Source organism: Triplophysa rosa, linkage group LG21, assembly GCF_024868665.1.
Source record: "Triplophysa rosa linkage group LG21, Trosa_1v2, whole genome shotgun sequence".
NCBI lineage: Eukaryota > Metazoa > Chordata > Actinopteri > Cypriniformes > Nemacheilidae > Triplophysa > Triplophysa rosa.
In genome coordinates, this window is record NC_079910.1 from 19,049,003 (window position 1) to 19,066,078 (window position 17,076).

At 38.6% G+C, this 17,076-nt stretch overlaps 1 protein-coding gene across 5 annotated transcripts in view; it reads right to left on the reverse strand.

The window, feature by feature from the left end:
* utrn (utrophin) overlaps positions 1-17,076 on the reverse strand; it is a 213,565-nt gene that overhangs the window by 55,735 nt on the left and 140,754 nt on the right. For all 5 annotated transcript variants that reach the window (XM_057319652.1, XM_057319654.1, XM_057319650.1 and 2 more), the window contains 6 exons: positions 14,434-14,705; positions 14,155-14,301; positions 13,906-13,984; positions 11,255-11,315; positions 817-878; positions 312-386 (listed from right to left, as the gene is read on the reverse strand). In XM_057319652.1, coding sequence (XP_057175635.1) covers positions 312-386; positions 817-878; positions 11,255-11,315; positions 13,906-13,984; positions 14,155-14,301; positions 14,434-14,705 — 696 coding nt within the window. The remainder of the gene's footprint in view (positions 1-311; positions 387-816; positions 879-11,254; positions 11,316-13,905; positions 13,985-14,154; positions 14,302-14,433; positions 14,706-17,076) is intronic.

Below are 17,076 nucleotides of genomic sequence, written 5' to 3' on the forward strand. Positions count from 1 at the left end.
ATGCGAGAGATTGCGTTCTGTTTACACTATTTTAATTAGACCACTTAACTACACAAAAAGACAAACGGCATGCAAATGAGCAGGACATGAGAGATGAGGCACGGAGACAGCGGAAGATACCTCACGTACACACGCACACACACGCACACACACACACACAGTGCTTTTAATTGGGTGTCTCCGAGTTAATTGAGCCGATGGAGTGAGGACAGGCACTGATGCATTTAAGATGCACGCGCGCGCACACACACACACACACACACACACACACACACACACACACACACACACACACACACACACACACTTACAGCAGAGTGCTTTTTGTAGCCGCCGGATCTTCATGGCCGTTCTGTATGCAGAGAATCTCACATTGTTGAGGTCAGCTGGATAGAAACAGACATAAATCGAACGTAAGAAACATGAGCATGCAAACAAAACTTCATACTTGATCATACAGCAATGTATCGGCTGCTGATATTTATAAGATGGTTTTAAACCCGTATATAACAGCAATGAGATTCAGCATAACATATTAGAAATGAGAAGAAAAATCAAATTGGGGGGAAATAAATTGTCATAAAAAAGCTGTACGAGGTAAAAAGTTATTTAGAGGTGAAAAGTGTTTTTTTTACGAGACGTGTGATTCATACGTGTGTGATGTCTCCGGAGATGTACTGCCTCACAGAGACAGACGCAAACCTTCACTTTGGAGAGGTGCTGTCCAATATTTCTTCAGCTGTGTGTTTGAGTGAGGTGTGAGCGCATCTCTGAGGGCTGATGAGATGTGAATCTCAGTGTTTGTGTGACACTTACAAAGGGAATGATAGAGCTCGGTCATCTTGGGATGATCCCAGCATGTGGACTGGTTCAGATGACTAGAGAAGAGAACAGAGAGGGTCAATTGGACTCGCTACACCCATATAACTTCAGCTGTCTGTTGTGTGGGTGTGTGTTTGTGTGAGAGCAATGCTATTTTGGACGCAAACAGGTTTTGGAGGGGCGTGAGAAACAAATGAAACAGAATGCTTTAAAACAGAAATAAAGGGAGGTCAGAGGCAGGAAGATATGTCTGACACCAGTTCTTAGTGTGTGCGTGAGTGTGTAAAGCCCCGAGTGTTTTTAATACAATGCCCTGCTTGAATCAATTGGGGGTTGTAAACATTTCACGTCTTTTGTGCCCACAAGTTCATTTTTTTTAAATGTAGACCAACGGCAAGCGCATAAAACATAGAAAGAAATGGTAGCGCCAGCATTGTTGTGCTATAGATATGAATATCTTTAAATCATGTAGCTTGTTTTTTTTTAAGCGATCAGATTTGGGCAATTCCATGCATGTTTTAACCTTAAAATGAAAACAACTTTTTTCATTACCAAAGGTTTTTCAAGCAATTTTTGTGTTTTTAAAGCAACATTTTCCATGGTCAGGTGAGTGAACTGCCACATCCATAACGGTCCGTATTCCTCATAAATGAAATCTGAAATAAACGAACCATATTGTGGTCTATGAAGAGTGATTCCGTCTTCATTTGTTGGGTATTATTGCTTCTGGTTTGTACATTTTAATTCACAAAATCGTACATTCTACGATTATTTATATTTCACGTTTTGACTGAAAATATCACATCCATAACACTATTTGCCGGCCGGTAAGCAGTCACATAGCAACCGTGCAGCAACATCCTGGCAACCACCGAGAACACTTTAGAAGAGCATTGTAATGGTGAGTCAAGCACCATTTAAAAAATGTTCTCGGTAAATGTACATTTACAAGAATGTCTTTCTGGTTTCCAATTTAGGAGAGAGAGAGAGAGAGAGAGAGAGAGAGAGAGAGAGAGAAAGAGAGAGGGGGGCTGGGCTTGTCAGCAGGTGCTGAGTTGATCTCATCATCTCATTTCTGACTCATCGACGAGAGGTCTGATAGCGTCTCAGCTAGACACAGTGTGATTCCACAGACACATGTAGCTTTAAATAGACCTTGATGGTCCCTGAAGGTGGGCCAAACCGAGACGGCCGCAGACCATCATTCTGTCCCATAATGTGATTTTCAGCAGGATCACTGAGGACGGAAGCATTCAGGAGCGTCTGGACAGATTGTGCTACGGGCGGTAATTGAGCTGGTTACAGCCATCAGCAGAAATAAAGCACCTAGGCTGCTATCTTCTCCTCAACACACCACTGCTCTCCAGCAACAGATCCGAGCAGAAATGTTATCAACCGTACACCAAGACTCTGTCCTGAACGCCAGCGAGCTGCCTCGCTGCACGCCGTCTACATCAACAACCACCTGCTGAGGTACAACTAGGGGTGTAACGATACACTCAGCTCACGATTCGGTACATATCTCGATGCTGGGTTCACGATACGAGACACATCTCAATATTTTGAACAAAATTCAAAAATGAAACCGAAATTCAAATAACATTTATTTTCAAAATATTAACAATTTCAGTAACTTATTTTGTTGCACATACAAATTACAGTTTTTTTCAACTGCTTACACACAAAATGTTTACTTGTCACACAATTTCTGAAACCTGACTCTCAAACACCAGAACCACACACCAAATCGGCAAAACCATACACTAATTCTCGACCTTTGACTCAGTTTTCAGTTTCATAAAACACTTTTTGCAAAACACAACACACAATTCTCTATGTAACACACAAAAATCTTACAGGAAGTATATTGATTTCCTTTTTCAAACACAACCAATCAAAATGCCACACTAATTCCTCAGTGCCTCACACTAACTCCTCACATGTGCAAACACACATTGCTTTACTTAACACCAATCAATCATGACTTTAGAAGAGGCCTATAAATAGGCCAAGGGTCAAGTTATAGGTTTTGAACAATGGATGCAAACAATGTAGACAGAGTAAGGGGAGTTGGAGGGAGAGCCAGAGGATGAGGCAGAGTTCGAATTAGAGGACGAGTCGGAAGAAGAGGAGGAAGATGAGGAACAAGAAGTGTGGTCTCGAATGAGATCAGGGCTACAGTCATTGATCATGTGGTAAACCACGGTTTACTGTAACAACAAGAGAGGCTGTACAGAGTCCAGCCCAATTTGAGTCGATTTACAATGGCAGGTATAATTTGAACCTTTAGAAATGAGAACAGGTATGTAACAATCTACTGTTATGTACACATGATCTAATGTACACAAACAGTAGGCAATAATACATATACAGTATTTTACAGTAGTACCCTTGCATTCATTTACTACGGTGCACTGCATTGGTCACAGTCTGGTGAGGTATCACACTGTACAACAGTACAGCCGACTGTAAGAAGACATTCTGACCATATTGTATAAAATAGTATATTATGTTACAGTTTATGGCACACACTCACACTTTTCCTGAATCTTCTACAGAGTGGAAAGGCGAAGGTTTCATGGTGGGCGAGGTCACATGTTCACTGAAGAGCAAGAGACGGCTATCGTGAATTTGGTTTTGGCCAATAATGCTTTTAGAATTCGTGAAATATACGCAACCATATGCTTAATGATGCCACAATTTTTGCGAACATAAATGCTGTGAGTCCCTCAACAATACACTGTGTCCTCCAGAATTTTTTTCCCATACCGTGTACAGTAATACTGTATTCACAACCAGCAAAAACATAAATAAACACAAGAAATAAAAAGTTTGGTTTCAATCTAGCTTTTGTTTTTACAGTGAATTTTAAACATCTCTCTGCCAATTTCTTTCAATCTTGTACAGAAATGTACCGAGGAGCTCATGAACGAAGAGCTTTAGGTTTTGAATAACTGTGTGTATATGATATATCCCAAAATATAACATTACGGTAAAAGTGTTTGCAATAGAAGACAAATGTTTGCTTTTGAAATGTGTTTGTGATATTTTTAATGTAGTGCTTCATTTTGAAAGAGATGTGAGGCATTTTGCATTTTGTGTGTGCAATTCTTTGAAAATGTGTGTAAGCAGTTGAAAAAAACTGTAATAAAGAATTTTAACATTTTAAGGCTTAACTGAAATTAGCATTAAGATCAGTGTCAATTTTGACAGCAAATTTTGATTTAGTTTTAGTCATAGTCTTTTGACTAAAATGTAATTTAGTTTTAGTCATCCCAATTTATCATAGTTTTAGTCTATTTTTAGTCGACGAAATCTACATTATATTAGTCTACTAAAAACTCATTTAATTGGTGTAATTAAATGTTCCATACAAAGATTTAACTGTTTCGACATAATTTACTTTACCTTGGAATTAAATGAAACCAGGTCGTTACCTTTATTTTTCAGAAAAGTTGAGTAACTACTGGATATGCATTGTTGTAACACAGAGAATATTAGACCATGAACGACATATAGCAGTTCATTCAGTCTCATTTTGACTCAATTGACTCGTTCGTTCAGTGAAGGGTGTGTTCATTCAGCACATTCAACCAATGAAACGCTCTGACAGAGCTCACGCTCAAGCGCTATTGGCTCGTGTCTCTTTGAAGCTGCGCTGTCTTTGCTTGAGACAGTAATGAATGAGAAATATCTTTCAAAAAGACATATTACATAAACTCCATTACATTTCTTCAATCATGCAAATCACATACTTATTTTTTAGCATGTCATTCAATCTTTTAATATACAGTACGACTCAATTCATCGCTTCTTTGATCGGAACAGCGCTGGTTTCTTTAGGCTTACTTTATGTTGCATATCACGTTACGCAGCAGCTCACGTTAGTGGATAAACGAACATTGACATTTAAAAACGTTTGTGCTACCTTTGTAATGAGTTTCGGGGTGACTCGCCTGCAGTCACGCTTCAAGTTTGCTGTGTTTTAACGGCGATTGTGAAGGAAAATATGATGCTTTGTAAACCACTTGTTGACACAGATTGTGTCTTGTGCTTCTCTCTCTACCGCATATGTGAGATAAGCACACGTGTCGCGCTGGCGCAGAGTATGTAGCGTCTTGACCGCTGAACGAATAGAATTAAACATATCGTAAAATATCCCCATCTCTCTACGATGCGCATTGTAACATTTTTGCATCGTGAAATATCGTAATACGAAGTATCGTTACACCCCTACAACACAACCTCATTAGTGACTTCTACCAAACAATTCTGTTAAGAGTGACCAAAGTAGCATCTGCACTCACTTTACTCGTAAAAACCACAAAAAATGCATTGCATTAGATATAAAAATAAATAAACAAATAAAATCATTTTAGATATTGCATTTTTGGTACTTGAAAAGATACACAGAACTAGTTTTTCATTAGTTTTTCAATCAGCAAAGTTTTCGTGTGCATAGTCAAGATTGCATTTCTTTAAAGAAGAAGGACTGTTGAATAATTTGCAGTTATTGTTATGCGGCGGAACGCAAGGACTTTTACTCGCTATTGCGACTTCATAGTCTTGTATTCCAAGCAGAAACATATCTAGCTCATTGTTTCAATCCCCTAACAAAAATGGTGCCTTTCCTTTACATCGCCACAACATTATAAAGAGGCAGAAAATAAATAAAAAGACGCTTAAACCTGTATCAGGTTAAGTTATACTACACGGATGTCAGCACGACAAAAGACAATAGAACGCATTAGAATTTATTATCATTTTTAATTTTGTCCACACTGGATGCGGTGCGACAATCCCATTAGAACAAGCCGTGTGTCGTGTCCGGTGTAGACACGGTGTTAGTTTGGATAAGGGGCCGGATTCACGAAACTGTTCTTCAGACAAATTATAGGATTGTTCTTATTATAAATTATAGAAAGTTCGTAAGAATGTTTCTTAAAACGTTGTCAAATGTTATATCCTAAGAACATTTTAATTTTTGTCGTAAGAATAAAATGACATGCTTTGTCAATGATTAACTGTATATGTTTATCTATACAATAAACTTTGTGAGTAGCAAGCACCTCAATATATAGAATTTGATGTGCTAAATGGCATTTACGATCACATGTTAGCTAAAAGTTTAGCAAGCGTTAAAAACTATACTTATTATAATTCCTTTTGTGTGTTACTACACCATAATATTTGTGACCCTCTTCATTTCGAGTCACTTTGTCACAGAATAATGTAAAAAACACTCCGTTTTTAATAATGAAAGCTAAAGTAATGGAGCTAGACCTTATCATTATTATGTCAATATAAATGTTCCTTAATGGAAAGTAAACGTCAAAATTATGATTCTGGCTCAATACAATACACGTCGCATGTGAAACAACCAAATACATTTTGAGATTCATTTGATGATATTTACGAAAGCTTTTGTTTTTCGAGAATTTGGATTCTTCTTAATTTGAACAACTATGAACAACTACTAGAAACCAACAGTACTAATATAGCAATTTAATTGTTGTCAGTGTAAATGTATCTTTAGGATTAACCAGCTAAACATGGAAGGCATTACAATAAAATCTCACACTTAAGAAACGACATCGCTCCACACGGCCTCAATTCGTTTATTTATGTAGCGTAGATTAAATCAGCAGGGACACATAAAGTTCAGTATATGCATCCACTAACAGATGTGTTTTATTCTGAGCCCAGAGCTTCTCACTGGATTAGCTGCTCTCTCTTTCTCTCTCTCTCAAGTCCATAGCGTCTCTCGAACACATATTCTTATGAATAAACATGAACTCCACTGAACTCATTATATTCACAAAACAGTCTTTAGAATTACAGAAATACCCTGCTTACAAAACACCACATTCTCTCTCTTCAGACTCCATTGATCTCCAGCACGTGTCCCTCCAGCACCTCTGACAAGTGAGGCATCATCACTAAATCTCTTCTCTTTCTACACAAAACACACATTTCCTTCTAGTTTCATTCACTTTGATCCCTTTGATCTCTCCAGTTTATGTTTCTGGTGATTTGAGTCAGCAAAAGTGAACGATTTGAGTTCATTTAGAGTCTTTTAAAGTGTTTTCACACTTTGTTTTTTTCAGGGGTGTTGGTTTGCATGAATTTGGGCTTGTTTGCAATCGCTCCAAAAAAAACTCGATCCGCTGATCTGTGTACATTTTGCATCATGCCCTTGGTTATCTTAAATACATTGTGCATTGAAAGTGTAACTTCAGTAAAGTTTCACTTAATAGTCGACACTAGGGGTGGGCGGAATGACCAAAAATCTATTTCACGGAATAAGTCATTTTATTTCACTGTAACAATCTCCCATTATAATTCTATATCTTATACCTAATTTTTCTTAGATTGACTTAATTTATTTATTTATTAATTACAGTTCATTTGAATGCTCACTATAGTTATAATGTAGGCAAGTTATGAAAATGTACTAAAGATATCAAATTAAGTTCTGATAATGAGAGTTATTATTTATTTATCTTCTGGCTATATCATATGTACACACTAGGAAGATAGACAACAAGTATAACAATGAAGTATGTATATGCACAAACAATGAGAGTACAGTATATGACTGGTGTTATAAACTGGTGTTCATGGGGTCTGTACTGTAGGTCTTCATCGCTCTTCACTCTCTATTAGATGCGCACTGTTACTTTGTTGCGACTCTGTCTTTAGGTTTGTTTATTCTTGTTTATTGTTCAATTTCTAATATGCAGCAAAATATTTTTATACATGAAGATGACAGATTAAACTGCACACACACATTCTCAAGGTCTTTTTTTGTTTGTTTTATACGTAAATATTTTTTTCAATGCCATGCCAAAGTATAACAACATGGCAAAGAATTAATATTGTAACTAATTTTATCACACAGTTCTTTGGTTGTTTTTAGAAAAGTCTAAATAGAGATGAAAAGAGAAGAGGATTTACTTTGGCTGATACCAATACCCATTTTGAGAAACGATATTTGAGCAATATCATTTGCTTACTTATTCAAACTTTTGTCATCAAAATAACTCATGAACTTTTTTCATGCTTTTTTCATTTTTATCTACTTGAGTGAAGGCAGGCAGATATTTTTAAATCGCTGGCAAAAATCACAATTAAACAGCATACGTCCTATCAATAATTAAACCTGACATAAATTGTACCCATAACTTGGGTTTGCTAAGCTTAAATTGTGCTAAAAATCATCTTTTTAGAGATCGCTTCATGTACTGTGCATGCGCCTCACGATGGAAGGCGGGACTTCCTTCGCTTGAGCGGCCATATTGAGCGTTGCATTCCTCCCCATTCATTGTAATGGCAGTGGCGCATCTTGTTAATATTAATATCTTTGCCAATATACAGGAGCATCATCATCATGTTTTGTCACATGCCTCAATCCAGGCAAATCAGCCGGTCATCAATCATGTTGACCTTCGACCTTCAGAAAGGTCAGGGCCCGGTTGCATAAAGCACCTTAAGTGTAATTTTCCCTTAAGTGTGTCCTTAAGTATACCTTAAGTTTTACTTAAGTTATTCTCCTATTGTCTTTGGTAAAGGAAAATCACCCCTTAAGTGTCATACTTAAGGGAAAAACTTAAGGTGCTTTATGCAACCGGGGCCAGGCCTTTTTGCCATTTACTTATTTGCTTTAAACCAGAAAGGCAATGAGTTTTGCATCTTCACCCCATCTCAGAGCAAGCTCAATCAGACACAGAAGACACACTGTACGCTAAGCATTTCTCAAAAACAGCAATCTACACTCGAGGAAGAGCAGAGAGAGCTTGGAGTCATCTCAAATGAGAGTTTGGTGGAAGTGTAAAAGCGATTCCTTCGGGAAAATGACAGGATGAGGGCGAAACTCATATGTATTCATATACGCACAAGCATATGAGTGGTGTCAGAGTGATCGCTGGAAAAGTTCAGCTACCGGCCATTTCACACAACACACCTGCTGCCCCTCACACGCGTACAAACACACACACACACACATACTCACAAAGCTGCTGCTGTGATGGTTGTTGTTGTTTTTTCATCTCCAGCTGGCCAGTACAAAACTCCAGGGTTAAAACGTAATGCGAATGTGTTTAAGAAAATATCTTCTGCCTTCTGTTGTGTTTAATCCATAGACTGTATAAAATATGAACGTAGTGTCCGTGACGTCACCCTTAGGTTTGTGAAGAGTAAAAATGAAGCCTAAAGTAGGCGGAGCCGGTCGTCGTCATCTTGGCATCGCGCGTCACTCCCGGATAATCGAAAATGGGCAAAGAGGCAGGACGTGGGTGGAGCTGAGGCGCCCGGTTGGCTGAAACAAACCACGCCCATCAAGCTCGACGTATTGGCGGTTGACATTTAAACGTTTACAGCTTACTCTTGAAGTAAATTACCTGAAACTACACAAAAAATGTGCATGTGACAGCTAAATGGACACCTGTCACTCAAGTGGCCACGCCCTTAATTATGCAGAATTTTAAGGCTTAATATAATCTAAACGGATGAGTTATAAAAAATTTCACCCCCCTCACAGTTGTTATGAAGGGCAAAATTACCTATATAGACCAAAATATTGTTTTGTACCAGGCTGTAAACATGTTTTTTTGTGCTGTAAAGTTGGCCATTTTAACATGGGGCTCAATGAGATTCTGCTCTGTTTTGGAGCCAGCTTCTAGCCGCCAGTCGATGAATTGCAGTTTTAGTCACTTCCGTGTTGGTTTCACGAGAGACACCGGAAGATTGCCCCTGGGTTTAATCGCATTTATTCTGTTCCCTCACAAAGGTAACTACAGTTTTATGTTATGTTTTATGTTAGTCACTACTAGGGCATTTCTGTAAAAAAGGATTTGTGTTTATTTACATTTTATTTGTAGTCATAATGTAGTCATGTATATATTATTTTGCTTAATAGTATTATTGAGCTCTACTTTTATATTCTGAACATAAACTGTTTATTGTTACAAAAAGTAACATTATAATTATATAAATAACAGAGATTCTCGTTTATTAAATATGTTATACTTTTATATATAAAATATATTATATACTTTTGTGTGCCACCAAACATTTTAATATTCACTTATTATTTTTAGCAGTTATCGTAAAATATCCTGACCAAATAATCTTTATTATGTAATTGCGTTGTAATAATTGTGTAATAAAAGGTCTTTGTATTGCGGTTATTGTTACTAAAATGAAACCATAACTGACTTGTGGTGCTTGTCCATGCGGTTGCCAGGGTGTTGCCATGTGAGTTTTTCAGGCGACTGAGTGTTTTTAGTGCATTGCTCTGGATTGTTGTTTACTCAAGTCAAAAGAGCCACTGTAATATTTTGTATAATTTTTAGATAAACGTTTATTAATTTTAATATTTTTTCTTAAATATATGCATGTATGTGTATGGGTTTATAAATACAAAATGATTATGCACAGTACACAGACATATATTATGTAAACACGAACGTTTATTTTGGATGCAATTAATCGCGATTAATCGTTTGACAGCCCTAATATTTTGGTCTCTCTAAATATGACTCGGGTACCTTCCTTAATATACAGTACAGGACATAGGATTTTGACATTTTGCTATCACATCATCTGCATGTTTTGTATCTTTCACGTCCGTAGCACAAAGCGATGGGTTACGTGCTGAAGTTTAACACTTGCTGTCTGTTTAAATCCCCAACACTGATTGAGTCTCCATCATCTGACTCTTTGTTTTTGTCATCTGACATCCATCCTCCTCCATTTCTGGATCATTTCCAACTGCATTGTAAGGATGCTGCTGTGAGCAACAAATATCTTCTATATTGTCTCCCTCATTCTCTTTCTCTAATCCTGTCTCTCTGGGCTTGATGGGCCCTTCGCTAAGGAGACAAAAGCACAGAATCCAACTCACGCTTTTTTCAGTGGCAGTGTCGGTAACTGAGGGAATCGCCTAGAGACACCATGAGATTTTCTGGAAACATCCGGTGGGCTTCAAAAGTACTTTTTACACTGTATATGTGAGTTACAGCAGAGAACCTGATCTCCGCGGAGACCTTGGGGTCCTGGATCAGTTTGTTAACTTTTCTTGCCCCTGGCAGGTCTCATCATTGTAGAATTTTGGTCCAAACAATGGTAGGTTTGCATCAACATGTGTACCATCGTGAATAACTTAGAAAGTTATTCAACCTCAGCACGGCAACATAGAAACTGTTTTACTTATGTTTTGTCCCTACCAAACTGAAACATGCACCGCAAGAAAACACATCACAAGAGATGCAATAATGCAAGCTACGCATTGAATGCAATGAGAAATTTACTACACTAGATCAGACAAACATAACTGACAATTCAGACGACAAACTGAATGAAACATACAAATAAAAGGTCAATAGTGAGAGCTATGGAGTGAAAGCGCTCTTCAGAGATCCGTGTTACTTACTTGATGTAGTACGGCACTTTATTCTGGGACACGGCTCTCTGCCAGGGCATCTGTACAGAAGCTGTTGACACACAGATAATGACAGATTGATTTGAGCAGCATGCATTGAATGTGATCCTAATGCTCTTGTTAAACGCAACATTTATTAAGCATATCTCTCCTATAACACTGATATCTAACCCTCTTTACTTCACCCCGACACTGAAGCATTACGCTGATATCTGCTCTCTCAGCAGACTAACTATAATAGACTTGCTGTACACATCACCTGAGAGCAGCTACTGTACTGACACAGAATAAAGAAAGCATTTTGTGCACCAATATATCGGCCAATAATCGGTATCAATTTTTCACGCGGCCAATAGTTTAAAAACAGCCGATGATCAGGGCCGATATATCATGTCAATCAAAAGAGGACAGGAAAATGCAATGAATTTGTGCTCTGTATATAAAAAATGTTTGATGTTCAATATTAATAGTCATTATATGAATTAATACATTCAGAAAGTTAAGAAATATTAAGTTGATCCTCAGAATCGGTATCAGTATCAGCAGATATCACTCTGTATAATCAGCTATCGCTATCAGTGGAGAAATTAAGTATCGGCGCATCTGTAGTATTTTAAAGTGTCAGATAAGAAAAAAGTGATGGAAACACCAAATTTCAGAAAGAAAAACCCTAATAATCCCTTAAAGGAGCGATGAATTAAGACATCAATTTTAACCCGAACTTTTTTATATCAGAGGGAATCGTAATCACGAGAACATCGTGTAAGTGTCAGAACTAAAAACACCCTGCATCTATGACGTCATTGATACGTTGAACACCGCCTCCACAGAAAAATATTAACGACTACTTCTCTAGCCCCGCCCACTGGTTCGCGCATGACAGTACTGAAGTAACACAAGTTGTGCGGAACCAGATAGAGCAAGCAAGCAATAAACATGCTGTTAAAGATCGCAAAATATTGTGCAGTCAATGCCTGGTTGTGGAAGAACACAGTCGCTGCATAACCTTCCTTCGGATTCCAACATTAGTAATGCATGGTTGAAGTTTAAGACGTTCCAGCTCACGTGGGTAAAACATTACCGCGGATTCTTTCGTGAACCAGGCACAGGTCGACGCTGGATTTGCGGAGAGACTAAAATTAAAAAGCAGTGCTGTGCCGTCAATATTGGATCCGATAGGAATGGTGCAGCAATCTTTTGTGAGTAAAAAATATCTGTACTATGCGTCACTATTGCTTTGTTAGAGATCGCTTGATATGCCCTGAGCCCTATTCGCACGGGATTAGTATTACCTGGGGACCTATAGTCATTTGTAATAATTGCAGAGGTTGTCTGTGATCTTAAGCCCGTGCGAATCGGCCATGTCTGTAATTTGTAAAGTAAAAATTCCCCCACAAATTATCTACCATATTTCGACGAACACCGAGGTCCTGTGATAATATTAGTCCCGTGCGAATCAGCATCTCTGGGAATTGGCGTGCTCATATATCATTTTTCAAGGTTTTATCCACCGTTTGCGAATAATGGAGGCTGTTTTGAAGTGTTTTGGTATTATTTTGTGTGCTGGGTCATATCCATACCGGGAGTCTCCTGTTTGTTTATTTATCATGGAAACTCTCGTAACATTGGAGACCCGCGATCGCGGTGATCTTCAATCCGGTTCGCGATCACGGGTCTCCAATGCTGACAGGTACGGTCATATATCATTAAACACCATACAACTATAGGCTACACAAACTATACGCAAAGCCTTGCCATCACATCCGGGAAATAAGACCGTAAATTTGAGTAAAATCACAGGCTTCACTCATCCCATGTGAATGCGCCACATGAAATACAGATGTGAGGAGGTCATTTCTAAATCACACGAGGTCCCCAGATAATACTTTCTTTCTTCCGCAGAACACAAAAGAAGATATTTTGAAGAATGTTGTTAACTGTGTTAAATTCACTTGCATTGGCCACAATAGAAGTGAATGGGGTCTAGTGCTGTTCTGTTACCAACATTTGAAATGACAAGAGTGTGAGTAAATGATGATAGAATTTTCATTTTGAAGTTGAACTACTCCTTTAAGGTTAAGGTTTTGATTTGTTAATGCGAATTAAGAGAGATGGAAGCACATCTGCCGAATAAAATCTGACGTAGCAAACATTAAAAACTTGTGGCTAATCTGTTTCCGGGTCTCGTTTTGTTTACTGTTGGTTACTAGGTTACCAATAGAGAATGTGAAGCTGACGTCACGCCCTATGTTGCATGTTGCAGTGGCGCCGCCATCTTGGGAGGATAATACTCCACTGCTATTATTGTTTTGATATGTACCGTTACTTGTTTTGTTTGATATATGGGGAAATCGAAAATGAAAGAACCATGGACTGTGTAATGCTATTGCAGTTTTTAACACAGCAAGACCGACCTATCATAGTTATATTTCTTAATCAAACAAGGAAAACAAAACACTGCATTGAACACACTAGCAGCCATCCTCCCAATCGGCGTGATGTCGATTAACAAGCTCTATACCAGCTCAAACGACTTGACGGAAACACTTTGAAATGAGGTTTGTTTGTACTTAATTTAATTCAACTTACATTCGTTAATATGAACCGACAATAAATAATACTTCTATAGCATGCAGACTCACTGGATAAGAAATGTTGAGAAGAAGGACCAAAATCCCTGTGTGCTTCCCGCAAGAGCTTCAACCGCTCCTCAACAGCCGCCTGAGGAGAGACGGAGAGAAAGCATCACAAATTCAGCACATGTTCAGACACACAGACGTCCTCTATCGGTCATTGTGATGTGAAGAGATACTGTCCACTTAAAGCTCACACAGGTGTAACTGACAGAGAGAGAAGAGAAGCACAGGAAAGGTTTCGAGTAGGTAGAGGACCTGCAGTAGTTTCCAGCGCATGTTGAGGTTGTCCAGCTGACGGTTAGAGGTGGAGGACAGCTGGACATCCAGTGGTGCCAGTTGACCTGCCAGATCGTTCACAGCTTGAACATCTTGTTTCAGAGGAGCGATCTCCTCACGGAACGCCTGCAACACAAACCGGAGAAGAAAAACGATTTTAGTATCTCTAGACATGGACTTAACGTTGACAATAATATACAAATTCAATCATGAGACTGAAGAAACTGTGTTGTTACAGTTTGATGGCAGCACCCTCACCGTCGTCTTATCGATGTGATCCTGTAGAGAATCTATGAGAAGGTCTCCCACTGGTTGCCAGCCCGTTCTGAGCTCCTCGGCCTGTGTTAGACGGAGGTCCAGCTGATCCATGGAGCTCTGGATGTCCTGAAGTTTATCTAAAGCTCTCTCCACCTGCTCCTCCCATGTGCCTACGTGTCCCATCAGCCTCTCCCAGCGCTCGCCCACCTCTGCCGTCTGCTTACGGATCGCTTTAGCCACCCGCTGGGCCTTCTCCTCTGGGGTCAGGTTGACTGGAATGTCACAGAAACAAACTCATTTCAGAGTCCCTTTTTAGGTGTAACATGACATGATTTGGTTAAAAATAACTTGAAAACGGTCTACTGATTTTAATCTGATTCACAACGGTAAGCTTATAGTGATTTATAATTTGAGCTGAGGTATGATTTTGTGAAAAATGCCAGTTTAACATCATTTGACGTAAAGAGGAGTATGGCCATGTACACACTGTACGTCACTTCCCCTTTTAGTGCTCAATCACGTTCTGTACACACACACACTTCACTAAATTTCAGGAGTGACAACCACATTCTACTACCGAATTAACTCCCGAAAAATGCCGGTGTGACAACCGCATTTACAGAAATTTCACGCAGTGTGTACAGAACCGAACTGGACAACTAGTTGTCAGTGACTTATTTAAACGTGCATTGGAGATGCGTGTGCCTTTTCTGTATGCGCAGTGCAAGAAAATCATTTGAAAAGATGTTGTGTTTACTATTTCACGTGTTTTGAACGGGGCTAGTTGCTAAAACCGCTAGACCTGCGGTGAAGTGCCAGTGTTCATTATACACAATGATTCGCACTCACAAAAGTGTAAATACAGTATATGAAATACTTTTATTCCATGATGGGAGGCAGGTTAACACAAACGTTTCGGCTAATTCCTTCTTCAGTGTGTTTAGCCATTTGGTTGCCACATCCACATTTGAAATTATTATGTCATCATTATCATCATTGTGGCAGTGTTGCCAGATATTTTAGTTAAAAAATCAGCAAACAGGGATAAGCCCAAAATGTTATATCTGATAAGAACATAAAACCGCTACACCCAGCTGTCAGCTTTATTACATCCATAAAGTATCTATAGCTTCATGAACGATAACCAAACAATGAACACGAAACGTTTAAATATGAGAAAATGGCAACACTGCGAGAGCGCTCTGTGAAGCAGCCCTCCAACGACAAACAAAACACAGCGTCTCTCTTAGCGGTACTTTAGCACAAAATGTGGAACATAACCAATCTTCACCGGAAACAACATACCAAACAGGTTAAACTCTTGGGATTCATGTTTCCTTAACGTGGTCAACACGGTGCTATAGTTACAACTCGCGAAATGTGGGAGTAACTCCCGCTCCGTACGCACATGGAACGATCGTTTAGTGAATTCACTTTCGCATTTAAATGGGGTTGTCACTCCGAAACTTTGCAGTGTGTACCGCAGTGATCCTATGTAACGTAACCTGCAATTTGATATTTTGAATGAACTGCATATTTGTTCAATCTTGGACAGCTTTAAAGAGAATTATAAAAAAAATCTGACAACAATCAAGTCATAAATTTCACTTTAGCTTTCATACAAAAGAAAATCGCTGCTGAAACCTTGCATCTCCTATGTTCAGTATACTTGGTATAACCTTGTATATTTAGTGATTATTATTTTTTTGCCATAAACCATTATTATCAGTCATCCTCTATGTTTGTCACTGGGTTTTGCCAACATCTAACCAATAAAAAGTATTAAAAAGTGCTTGTTAACTTTGACAACACAATATTTAATCATTTAAAAAGTAAAATGTTTTTTCCATTTCCTAAAAACAGCGAATTTGGACATCTGACGTTTCAGAAGGACAGCGACAATATATATTTTTAATGCTTTTATATAAAAAATACCGGCTCCTTTAAATGAGTGGAAAGACTTTTATTCTAAAGCCGCCATACTGAGCTTTGTGATAAGTGCTTATCAGCTTCTCCCATGAATATTACATTATGTTTTAAACCACTTTGTGCTTAAAACCCTGGACAGAACTATTTCCTGTTGATACTTTTCAGGACTGGCTACAAAACCGCAAAAAAAAAAACACTTCTCTCAACTCTGACAAGCCGAGTTTATCAAAATGCATTCTGGGATTACCTTATCTAAAAAGGCTACGTGCAATGCTGCCTTAGATTGTGACCTAATACAAGGTATTGTCAAATGGCACAAAAATATACAGCACACTATCTTAAAAACCTTTCAATGGAAAACGCACTTACGGTGAAGAGATGTTGCTGAGGTGAGCAGCTTTCTAGACTATAGAAAAGAGCAACAGACACACTCCAGTACTAAAATCCATTTTGTGCATCTCACATTTATCAACATGAAGGTATCAAATAACTAATTAATGAGCTAATAAGGGAATTAAATGAATGAGCTAAGAGAGAGAGAGAAGCAGATGTCGAGGAGTCCGAGAAGCCTCCAGCATCACCATCTGCTCTTCCATCACGCTTTCAGACGTTTTGAGGACGTGTGCGGACACTTTAGGTCATATCACCATCACAAAATGGGACTTAATTCTATAAATGCACACCTTCCACCCTTAGGTTTCTCTTTCAGCCAAG